The sequence below is a fragment of the Pseudophryne corroboree genome, chromosome 12 (assembly GCF_028390025.1).
Source record: "Pseudophryne corroboree isolate aPseCor3 chromosome 12, aPseCor3.hap2, whole genome shotgun sequence".
Classification (NCBI taxonomy): domain Eukaryota; kingdom Metazoa; phylum Chordata; class Amphibia; order Anura; family Myobatrachidae; genus Pseudophryne; species Pseudophryne corroboree.
The window spans coordinates 168,865,650-168,878,216 of record NC_086455.1 but is presented as its reverse complement, the minus strand read 5'-3'; the positions used below and the strand labels follow the sequence as shown (position 1 = coordinate 168,878,216).

The window sequence follows — 12,567 nt, the reverse complement described above, 5'->3', positions numbered from 1 at the left end:
CTCCGTCAGAGAGGATCCGACAGTCATTGAATAGACCCCATTATATGGTTTAATTAGCTAGCTAATAAAAATATTATTACAAAGGAAGCTCATAGGGCACTCAGGAAAATCTGTAGTAGAGCGAGAAGGCGTGCCAACCAATCAGCAAATAACTGTCATTTTTTAACATGGCAGTTAGGAGCTGATTGGCTGGCACTCCCCAGAATTAAGGTGCAGGCGCCATTTTCCCGGAGACCGGCACATGCACAGTCGACTCTGGCACAGATCCGGAATCTACAGCGCTGCGGCCGCTGACAGAGGAGATGGCCTGCACACGAGCCCCTGATCTTACTAGTCTAATAATAATATAACGCCAGCGTGCTCCATTACACTTTACAGTTTGGAAAAACACAGTAATAAAAGGAGACTGAGTAATAACAGACAGTTACAGTGAGTTGTACAAAGCCTTGAAAGAGTGGTGAAGATATTGCCCATAGCAACCAATTTGTTTGTACCGATCATTTTATAGAATTTACTTTAGGCACTGATTAGGGTAACTCCACCCCCTGTCCGCTCTTTAGCAGGCTTGATACCCCTCCCCCATAGAGCGATGGGAAGCTTACAGTCTATATGTGTTTGATTCCTTCCCCGATAAGACGATACAGTGTAATACATGCGTGCTGTTTCCAGTTTATTGCACCTTTATTTTGCAGGACTTGGGGACATGGCCGTATCCAACACTATAGGGAGTAACGTCTTTGACATTCTCGTTGGACTTGGGGTTCCCTGGGGAATGCAAACCATGATAATTCATTCCGGCTCTTCGGTAAGCTGTGTTCATTAATATTGGCAGCACAGATGGTGTAATGGTTAGCATCGCTGCCACACAGCACTGTGGTCATGGATTCAATTCCCACCATGGCCCTAACTGTGTGGAGTTTGCATATTCTCCCCGTGCGAGTTTAGTACCCGCAGTTTGCTCAGATCCCCCCCGTGGTGCTGGGGTTAAGCGTTACGGACTGCTGGATGGACCAGGAAAGCTATCGGCATTGCTGACTTTCTGGAAATGATAAGGTTGTGTTAATATCCATTTAGTTTGAAGAACAACAATCTCTAATTTCACAGATGTTTAAAACTATTAAATCATGGATGCAAAAGCTGTGCCCGGGTGTTACTGCCCATACACTTTCCTGTCCATCCCTCCCCAGCATTATAACCTACGGCAGATGCCCCTTGTGGAATGTCTTCAGAGGTCAGCAGCATGTGGAAAGTTAATTGCATATGGTAAATTGTGCAGATGTCACCTCTGTTTAATCCACTGCTTAAAATGGTCCTAGACAGAGGGTGCCCCCCCCCCCCCCCCCTCCTGGTGCCTAATAAATAAAGGGACTGTAAGCGCCGCTAAAAGGGGTTTGATCTAAAAGGGTCTGGTTTCAAAAGAAAGGGTCGTAGTCACACAATAGTATCCCCAATTCAAATTTCGCCACTGGTAAATGTGCGCTGTGGTTTCTGTGGGGCATTCTGTGAACTGGGGGCACTACAGTGCTGAAATCCTTTGTGCTGCTGGGAGCATTTACACATTATACTTCCTAACACCACCACCACCATAACTTGTCGCAGGAGCCCATATGGGGTAGTTGCCCTGCTGCTCCCCACAATCCTTTCTCCGGGCCTGATATCTAAAACAACATGGTCTCAAATCAGGCCAGAAGTGCGGCTTCAAATGTTGATATATTTACTTCCCATGCTATAGTCAGACGCACGGGTGCTATAGTCAGACGCACGGGAAATCTGCACATTCATCGAGAGCTGAAAAGCCTTTGACAGACCTGCAAAAATAAATCTGTTTAAGGGAATTTGGGCGAATGAGCTACCACCTTGGCTTAGCATTTGGCAAAAATGTGCTAAATTGTAGCAAAAGGCCTTAAAGAAAGTTCCTTGGGCTTAGAAGGTCAAATTCTGAGCATGAAACATCTCAGTCACATGATAAGTTAGCTGTACATGGAAATGTTCCATTTGTAAAGAGAGAAATGCAGTCTTCAGGCTTTGATGTAGCCCAGGACGAGCCACTTATCTGTGGGCCATAAAGAATCTTTTTAATCTCCGCAGGCATTCTTCTGCCTTCATCTTTTACATTTAAGAAACGTCAAACGACTACACTCTTGTTACAGGGTTTGGCTGATCTTATAAAGTGGTAAAAAGTTCTAAACAAAAGTTGGCTTCACGCTAAACTTCATCGGTTTTACCGGTTTTCAAAGGAAGCCTTCAAGCACTGGGATATGTCAGAGAGAAGGGTTTCCCGTTGGCACAAGTTCACCGGAAGATGTCTTTGCAATAGGGCCAGGATCTTTGTCTTGTCCATACCAAATAATTATGCTTCAACAATTTGGTGGGAAAAAAATCAATGTTCCCTTATATTAAGCTAAGGTTAGAGTAGATGACCGTTCATTCGGCAGGTTATAGCCGACACAGACGTCCTTCCCTGCTGCACAAGGATTGTTACATTGTACAAAGAATTTTCTCCTAGTCAAATCATCATCCAGACAACTGGGAAGTTCTGACTTTCATCTAAGAATCTTTAATGTCAGAATGAGCCAATATGGACAACCAGTTCCTATGCAACAGATTTGGGGCTAAGGGGGGCTTAATAGAAGCAATCCATACAGGGTATATATGGACAGTCCAGGTCTTGCTTTGACATTCAGGACAATTATTTGACTTCTGGGCAAACATCCTAATAGTATAAATGCAAGATCTCACCCTACAGGGACATATCTCCTTTCCGGGCAGGAGAACCTGGTGTTACCATCTGCCCCGCGTCCTTCTTGTAGCTTTGAATAGCAGTGCAACTAATTTGTGCCTCTAGTTTCCCATCCTGTTTTACTCCTCTGGTATTGCCCGTAGTTTATAATGTAGAGACAGACGCATCCTCTTTCCTTGGCGAACCCTACCGGGACCCCTCCCCATCACTTACATGTTGCTAAGTTATTAAGAGTAAAGATGGTGGGGAAGGAATTTCAAAGTTTAGGGAGGAGAAGAGATTCTGCTAATAGGTAGCATGGAGGTGTAAAGAAATTTGCCCCCGTTATGCCAATTTAGCTGCAGCCCCTCAGATCACCCCAAATTGTCATTGCTGCGTTCTCGACCCTTTCTTGGCCACATCCCACCTATATAAATGAACGTACTCTGGTAGTGATTACAATGAACAGTTGATTGTTGATGCTGGAGGCTCGGGGAAGAAACAAGTGGTAAAGTGGTGACACAAGCAGCGTTAGTAATTCTGTTGCCCTGGGCTGCGGTTATTGGGGCAGATTTATTAAGCCTGGAGAAGTGATAAAGAAGGTGATAATGCACCAGCCAATCAGCTCCTAACTGTCAATATACATATTGGAGCTGATTGGCTGGAGCGTTATCACCTTGCACTAATCACTTCTCCAGGCTTAATACATCTGCTCCCGATCCAAGTACTGATACCGCTCTGTGTGGTCCGCTAAAGGAACTACCATCATGTCTTAGTTTAAGGGAGGAGTTAAAGATAATGGTATATATGGTTTCTGTACGTAGACCCTTTAGCGACTGTTAATATGTCATTCTATAATATCTATATTGCTCTTCTTGGAATAATTAGATTCATGGGTGGTCATTCCGAGTTGATCGCTCGCTAGCAGTTTTTAGCAGCTGTGCAAACGCTATGCCGCCGCCCTCTGGGAGTGTATTTTAGCTTAGCAGAAGTGCGAACGAAAGGATCGCAGAGCGGCTACAAAGTTTTTTTTTTTCTTGTGCAGTTTCAGATTAGCTCAAAACCTACTCAGCGCTTGCAGTCACTTCAGACTATTCAGTTCCTGTTTTGACGTCACAAACACGCCCTGCGTTTGCCCAGCCACGCCTGCATTTTTCCTGACACTCCCTGAAAACGGTCAGTTGACACCCAGAAACACCCACTTCCTGTCAATCACTCTGCGGCCAGCAGTGCGACTAAAAAGCTTTGCTAGACCTTGTGTGAAACTACATCGCGCGTGCGCATTGCGCCGAATGCGCAGAAGTGGTGATTTTTTTGCCTCATCACTGCACAGCGAACGAATGCAGCTAGCGATCTACTCGGAATGACCACCATTGTCAGATAACTAATGCTGTTTGTGTCTTCTCTCTTTCAGGTGAAAATTAACAGCAAAGGACTTGTCTACTCGGTCATACTCTTGCTGGGATCTGTGGCCCTTACTGTAAGTAATTCCCAATACATGAACGTCCTTGTAATATTATTGTAGCACTGGGCTGTGCTGCCTGTATCTCTGAGGTGTGTGAGGAGTCTACAGCAGGAGGAGGTAGGAGGCGGGTGGATACCTCCTGCAGTCACTTACAGCACTGCAGTACTTGCAATGTGACTGGTGGGGGCACTATAGTCATCAAGTGTTTCCACCCCTACTGTACCTGTTACTTACAGTATTGGTGATTGTTCAGTCGGGGAAGGAAAGTCACAGGCGGAATATAGGACTGCAATTACTACTTTATCTACCAAAAGCGCTGTCGCAGCAGAAAACAGACCATTAGGGGGAATTCAGTACTTTGTGATGGCTTCATAATGCCTCCAGAACTGTAGAGGGGTGGGGGGGGGGGGGGGGGCACTTTTGCTACCAGTATCTATAATTATAAATCGCAACCCATAGTTGTGCGTAGAAAACTTTGCAAAGATGATCGACCGTAATTTGCACAGCTGTACATAGTGTTGGTGTTCAGCGGCACGTCGCTCTCTACTGAATGCCCCCCTCAGGGTCTGCGTTGATAATATAAGAGCTGAGTCTGAGTCAGTGGGATCTCTTTGCGTAGTCCGTCCTATTCTGAGTTAGACGGAACGTGGCCGGATTTGTCTTTCTGTGAAATTGGGCAATTAGGGGCGGGAACTGGGCGGCGACAATCTAGCAGAGGTGATCTAGAACTTTCCTGTCCTTATCATCTTTTTCCCATTTTACCTCACAAAACGTCATTTTCTCCTCACAGGTCATCGGTGTGCATGTCAATAACTGGAAACTGGACAGGAAACTGGGATTCTACGTCTTCTTCCTGTACGCCGTCTTCCTGTGTTTCTCCGTACTGATAGAATACAACGTTTTCACCTTCGTTAACTTACCAATGTGCCAGGATGACATTTGATGACTGCCACACGGGCCGAAGTCCAGTAAACCTCTGCTCCACCTAAAGACCAAGACCATTTCTGCCATCCTATGGAAACCCTGAAAGCTTCCCTTCGCCGCAGATGCCAGGAAAGTTGATTTCTACTAGAATGTAAAGGAAGATGAACATTGTCTGCGCCGGGTAGTCTGTCGCCCAGATAACGTGACCCGAAACGAGGTCAGCGTCTTCCAAAGATGTGTAAAGTGCTGCTGGTTTATTTTTATAACGAGATAAAAAAAAAAAAAAAACTATTGAATGAAGAATGTTTTTGAAAACATTTGGACGGGATTGTCCATAGTTTGGTGTTTTCCACGGACCGCAAACGTTACATTCCCTGAACCTATACCGCACATACTACGCAAAGCACACGTGTACATTTTAACCCCTTACTTAAAGGCGGTACAGCAGATGGCATGCAATTTCATCTTTTTTTTTCTATGTGGAGCCGTTTGTATAATCTGCCAGACGGACAATCCTGAGGAACCTCTTAAAGGAAGGATCTCTAGGATGCAAGACGACACATAAATCTGCTCTTCTATGATATTATATGAACCTCAAGGATATAACTAAACTTCACTCCTATACACAACTGCAAAGCACACTTTTTATAACGGGACGTACGTGGTATCAAACCCCCGCCGGAGAGAGTTTGAAGATAATTGCACATTAAGTATTACAAAGACTGTAAAGAGAATTTAATATAACCTTATTTGTATTTGTGCTTGTATCAAAGGATATTTGATAAAGATATGTCTATAAAAAGGAATGTTTTATTTAAATGCACAATATCAAATACAACATTTGTGTTTATTGACGGATTTTGAGGCGTTTACATTATTTTCAAGTCACACGTTCAGTTCTGTGAATCGGCACTGGGCATGCTGTGAAGATGGGTGCCCGGGTGCTGGGGGTGTATCTTCCTATTGGCCAGGATGGCACTCGCCAGGGGCGCCAGCCAAAGGGGGGGGGGTTACCGTCCAGAGGTGCCACCCGCGGGCCATAGGTAGATTCACTTTTAGAGGCAGCAGCTATCCCCACACCCACGTGTAGTTCCTCACCAGCATGGATGCCCAGTAATGATCACAGTATGCAGCAGCGGCTGCTGGGGGTGTAGTTCATGTAGAGTTTCTTGCCTGTATTGCGGTGCGGTGCTGGACCCCGCGCCAATTACAGTGGCTGTTGCGGCATTCTTTGATCATTAATGGGCATCCCTGCTGTTGAGGAACTACAAAGGGGTGGGGAGATAGCTGTCGCCTCTCCCTAAAAGTGCTGCCTTTAATAGTAAAATCAACATGGGGGCATATGTGTGTCTGGCACTGTGGGGGCATATGTGTATCTGACACTGTGGGGGCACTTGTGTATCTGGCACTGTGGGGGCACATGTGTATCTGACCCTGTGGGGGCATATGTGTATCTGACACTGTGGGGGCATTTGTGTATCTGGCACTGTGGGGGCATTTGAGTGTCCGATACTGTGGGTGCATACGAGTGTGCGGCACTGTGGGGGCATACGAGTGTGTGGCACTGTAGGGACATACGAGTGTGTGGCACTGTAGGGACATACGAGTGTCTGGCTCGGTGGGGGCATATGTGTAACTGGCACTATACTGGGGACATTATGTGTAAGGAGAACTACTGTGGGTATTGTGTGTAAGGCTGCTAATTGTGTGTGTGCGCATGTGTAGGGGGTGTGATTATATATTTATAGTTTGATATCATTATATAAAATTGTGAGGCCATGCTCACTTTCCCGGGAGCATGCACGCCTTCCCATATATATATATATATATATATATATGGGCACTACTGTGTGGCATAATGTGTTTAAGGGGTACTACTGTGTGGCATAACGTGAATAATGTACATTACTGTGCCCTGTAATGTACACTACTGTGGTGTAATTTGTATTGGGGTACTGTTGAGTGGTCACGCCCCTTTTTGGCACACGTGCCTTCCCTATTTCAAATATGGGGGGGGGGCACCAGTCCTTTACTTTGCCTGGGGCACTCGGAACCCTAAATACACCCCTGCCGGGGTGTACGGACATTGCTGAGTCATGTGCATCGCCACCACACGTGCAGCCTGACGGGCCTTACCATACACAGGTCAGGCACATATGCTGAACGTACATATGAGGGAGCATCTCTCTGTGTCCCCAGCTCTGCATGTGGACAAATATACAGATTTTTTCTGCGTATGTTTCTTTTGAACAATGGGCCTACCTCAGAAAAATCACAAAACTACAACTCGCTTCTCTAACATGCGGCGGGCTGCCCAGCACAGGGCCAGGCCGCACCGCATGCCGGGTCCTGCCCCATCCCCTGCTATACAGCGATGCGCTGTCATAATTAAGGTAGCCCCCTGCAATGGCAGTCGGAGGGCATAAATCTTTTGGGTCGCAGCAATGATCCAGACACGCCCGCGTAGCCGCTATGAGGGAAATGTACTATAGAGACATTTACATTACTACTATGGATCTAATTCAGACCTGATTGCAGCAGCAAAATTGCTTTCTAATGGGTAAAACCATGTGCACTGCAGGTGGGGCAGATGTAACATGTGCAGAGAGGGTTAGATTTGGATGGGGTGTGTTTAAACTGTAATCTAAATTACAGTGTAAAAATAAAGCAGCCAGTATTTACCCTGCACAGAAACAAAATAACTCACCCAAATCTAACTCTCTGCACATGTTATATGTGCTTCCCCTGCAGTGCACATGGGGAGTAATTCCAAGTTGATCGCAGCAGGAATTTTTTTAGCAGTTGGGCAAAACCATAGTGGTCATTCCGAGTTGTTCGCTCTATATTTTTCTTCGCATCGCAGCGATTTTCCGCTTACTGCGCATGCGCAATGTCCGCACTGCGACTGCGCCAAGTAAATTTGCTATGCAGTTAGGAATTTTACTCACGGCTGTTTCATCGTTCTGGTGATCGTAATGTGATTGACAGGAAGTGGGTGTTACTGGGCGGAAACTGGCCGTTTTATGGGTGTGTGTGAAAAAACGCTACCGTTTCCGGAAAAAACGCGGGAGTGGCTGGAGAAACGGGGGAGTGTCTGGGTGAACGCTGGGTGTGTTTGTGACGTCAAACCAGGAACGACAAGCACTGAACTGATCGCAGATGCCGAGTAAGTCTGGAGCTACTCAGAAACTGCTAAGAGAGGTCTAATCACAATATTGCGAATATGTCGTTCGCAATTTTAAGAAGCTAAGATTCACTCCCAGTAGGCGGCGACTTAGCGTGAGCAAATCTGCTAAAAGCAGCTTGCGAGCGAACAACTCGGAATGAGGGCCAATGTGCAGTGCAGGGGAGGCAGATATAACATGTGTAGAGAGAGTTAGATTTGGGTGGGTTATTTTATTTCTGTGCAGGGTAAATACTGGCTGCTTTATTTTTACACTGCAAATTAGATTGCAGATTGAACACACCACACCCAAATGTAACTCTCTCTGCACATGTTATATCTGCCCCCCCCTGTAGTGCACATGGGGGGTAATTCCAAGTTGATCGCAGCAGGAAATTTTTTAGCAGTTGGGCAAAACCATGGCCCTCATTCCGAGTCGTTCGCTCGGTAATTTTCATCGCATCGCAGTGAAATTCCGCTTAGTACGCATGCGCAATATTCGCACTGCGACTGCGCCAAGTAATTTTACAATGAAGACAGTATTTTTACTCACGGCTTTTTCTTCGCTCCGGCGATCGTAGTGTGATTGACAGGAAATGGGTGTTACTGGGCGGAAACACAGCGTTTTAGGGGCGTGTGGATAAAAACGCTACCGTTTCCGGAAAAAACGCAGGAGTGGCCGGAGGAGTGTCTGGGCGAACGCTGGGTGTGTTTATGACGTCAAACCAGGAACGACAAGCAGTGAACTGATCGCAGATGCCGAGTAAGTGTGAAGCAACTCTGAAACTGCTAAGTAGTTTGTAATCGCAATATTGCGAATACATCGTTCGCAATTTTAATAAGCTAAGATACACTCCCAGTAGGCGGCGGCTTAGCGTGAGCAACTCTGCTAAATTCGCCTTGCGAGCGAACAACTCGGAATGAGGGCCCATGTGCACTGCAGGGGAGGCAGATATAACATGTGCAGAGAGAGTTAGATTTGGGTGGGTTATATTGTTTCTGTGCAGGGTAAATACTGGCTGCTTTATTTTTACACTGCAATTTAGATTGCAGATTGAACACACCACACCCAAATCTAACTCTCTCTGCACATGTTATATCTGCCCCACCTGCAGTGCACATGGTTTTGCCCAACTGCTAACAAAGTTGCTGCTGCGATCAACTCAGAATTACCCTCATGGTTTTGTCCAACTGCTAAAAAAAATCCTGCTCCGATCAACTTGGAATTACCCCCATGGTTTTGCCCATTAGAGAACAATTTTGCTGCTGCGATCAGGTCTGAATTAAGCCCTATAGCTCTTCCTATCTTCCTACTTCACAGGAAGAAATAACACTGAGATGTATTAATATAGAGCTGATACACGGGGTCTTGCCTCCTGGCCAGCGTCACTGCATATGCATGAGATCTTACACAACCCCTTGTGCGCAGGCAGATCCCCTCAGACTACACAGCCCACATACCAGCAGATAAGCTTGCCAATAAATGATAACGCAACTCTTCAAATACCTGAATGGCTGAGGTCTGTCCAGATCCTAATCTGTAGGAATTTCTAAGTTTAACATTTATTTTAGCCGTAATTGTAGACTTTTTTAACACTATTTAATAAAACACAAAAATACAAATACAAAATGATAGCATTCAATGTACGGGTTGGGATTGAAATGCCGACGTACAGGTTGCCGGTGGTCAGAATATCGACCACGGTAAACCTAACTTCCCACCCCCTGCGACTTATCTTAACATGTGCAGTGGGATTTATATTATTATACTAAAGGCCAGTACTCACCGGCCGATGTTGAAGAGATGTGTGCTGATAAAACCGCTCAGCACACATCTCTCACCACGCTCAGCGCAGCGCGATGTGTGCTGAGCGTGCGGGGGGGGCGCTCATTTCACCCAGCGGGTGAAGTGAGCGACCCGCTAGATTGGCCAATCTAGCACCAGCGATAGCGATGCGCGGGGCTGCGCATCACTATCGCTGTGGGGGGGTACACACGGAGAGATCACTGCTTAAAATCTAAGCAATCTAGTCAGAATGCTTAGATTTTAAGCAGCGATCGCTCCGTGAGTACCCCCCTTTAGGAACACCTCAGCAGAGGCGCCTTGAAGCGGATTGTGGATTACCATATATTTGCATATGTATCTGAGTCTTCTGCATTTTATTATCATGTAGAATGTAGATCAGTGTGCTGAGGGAACGTTGTGTTTTTCTTTCTTGTCCAGGTTAACCCCTTCCTTACACAAACCTGTGTTAAGACTAATTTAACCAGCAACTTGATGATTTATATCATTCCAGGAGTTGTGCTGGGGACGTAGAGCTTGTTTCCATGGTGTTGGGCCTAGTCAGCATTTGGGCCTGTGATAAAGTTAGGACAATACCAGTAGACTGGTGATAAGACCTCCTATTACAGCTTTGTGAGGTCTTTACCTTAAATCTAGTGCTTACAGTATGGTACACAGCTGCCCCCAGGTTTTCCGATCCAGACCTATCACCGCAGAGCATTGCTGAGGTAAAATGGTCAGGGACTATGTGGGAACTCCAACAAGACAAAGCGCAAAACAGGCCGGCAGAACAAGAAACTCGTACGTGAGACGTGTCAGTGTAATATAATAGGTTCCTTATCTTCTCTGTCACTGGTTCCTTTATATATTCAGGCATGGAACGATGGGCGTAATTCAGACCTGATCGCTGTTGTGTGAAATCACAAAGCTGACGATTATCGAACGACTGCACGTGCGTACGGATCGTAATGCGCAGGCGCGAGGCCAAACTGGGAAAGAAATCAGCGGTTTTTTTTCCCGCTAGGCGTACGCAGATTGATTGACAGGAAGCGGGCGTTTGTGGGTGGTAACTGCCCATTTTTTGGGAGTGTCAGGAATAACGCAGGCGTTCCCAAGCGTTCTCAGGGAGGGTGTGTGACCTCAGCTCCGGCCCCGATCAGCCTGATTCTATTGCACTGTAGGAGTAAGTCCTGGGGTACGCAAAGACTGCGCAGACTGGAAAAAACATTAGATGATGACGAGGGAGTTGCAAATGGATTTGCGTCTGGCCGGCGATTGCAAATCTTTTCACACAGCGTACGCAGACTTGCACAGGGCGTATTTTCACTCTGGGCGGGGACTACCTGATCACAAACCTATGCAAATTCGCAGAGGAGTGATCAGCGCTGAATAAGGCCCAATAAGCATTACTGCCTGCGTGCTTTTTCCCGTTATTTCACTATACTGGTTTTACATTGTGTATTTAGTTACTATCACATATTGCTATTATCTACACCTCTCTCATTACACCCTAAGGGCCTGCTTCCGCGATGTACACTAATTCAATTGCAACTGTGATCCTAATACGCAGTGGATGTGTGAAAATATGCAAACGCTGTTACCGTCTGGAAATGGATTTAGACGCCCACCAGCGGCCTCGCAAATCTCAGCACCTGCATACACAGGCGCAGCGTCAGTCTCAGATGCTTCACTAATGAGCCATCGGAGTAGCCCCAAGGATCGCATAAAATGGCCGCATGTATGAGACGCAAGCACCACGTTTTCTGTGTACGGGATTGCAGATGCAGGCTGACACACTCCCTAAAAACGGTGCGTGCATTTTTACCGTCACTCCCCTTACCTCCTCCAAACAGTCCCCGACTGTCAATCACTTTGCGGATAAATCCTCATTGTGAGTGACTTCGCTAAGGTATCCTGGCATGGACGCAGTGGAACTGACGCATGCGCAAATCGCCGATAATCTGCAAAACGACTGGCATAGCTTGAAACGGGATCGGTATGGTAACCTGCCGCACGGGATGCGATGGTCAGTACAGGGCCGGTGCAAGGTTTCTCGACACCCTAGGCAACATTTCTGCCTACTGCCCCTTCCCCCTAACCGGCCTTCAGGTGAAAAGCATACTCTCTGTGACTCCCTTCTCAGTGTCCCTGCCCGCACACTCCTTTAATTCCATTTCAGTGTCCCTGCCCGCACCCTACCCGTAATTCCATCTCAGTGGCCCTGCCCGCACCCTCCTCGTAATCGTAATTACTCCTCAGTGTCCCTGTCTGCACCCTCCCTGTAACATACCTCCCAACTGTCCCGATTTTCGCGGGACAGTCCTGTCCCGCGGTGGGGGCAGTTGGGAGGCTCTGTCTCTCGCTGCCCTGCTTAGCAGAGCAGTGGTGAATAGACGCTGTGCGCACAGCATCTAATCAGGGGAGACAGGAGGAGAGGGGGCGTGCCCAGCGCTCTGTGAGCTGCTGGCATGCCCACTCTCCTCCTGTCTCCCCTGTAATTCCCTCTTAGTGTC

The 12,567-nt window shown here is 46.8% G+C and overlaps 1 protein-coding gene across 3 annotated transcripts in view; it reads left to right on the top strand.

Moving 5' to 3' along the window:
* SLC24A4 (solute carrier family 24 member 4) overlaps window positions 1-5,962 on the top strand; it is a 160,419-nt gene extending 154,457 nt beyond the window's left edge. For all 3 annotated transcript variants that reach the window (XM_063948475.1, XM_063948473.1, XM_063948474.1), the window contains 3 exons: window positions 693-805; window positions 4,134-4,199; window positions 4,975-5,962. In XM_063948475.1, the coding sequence (XP_063804545.1) occupies window positions 693-805; window positions 4,134-4,199; window positions 4,975-5,127 (332 nt within the window). In that variant the 3' untranslated portion in view covers window positions 5,128-5,962. The remainder of the gene's footprint in view (window positions 1-692; window positions 806-4,133; window positions 4,200-4,974) is intronic.
* The last annotated feature ends 6,605 nt before the right edge of the window (window positions 5,963-12,567 follow it).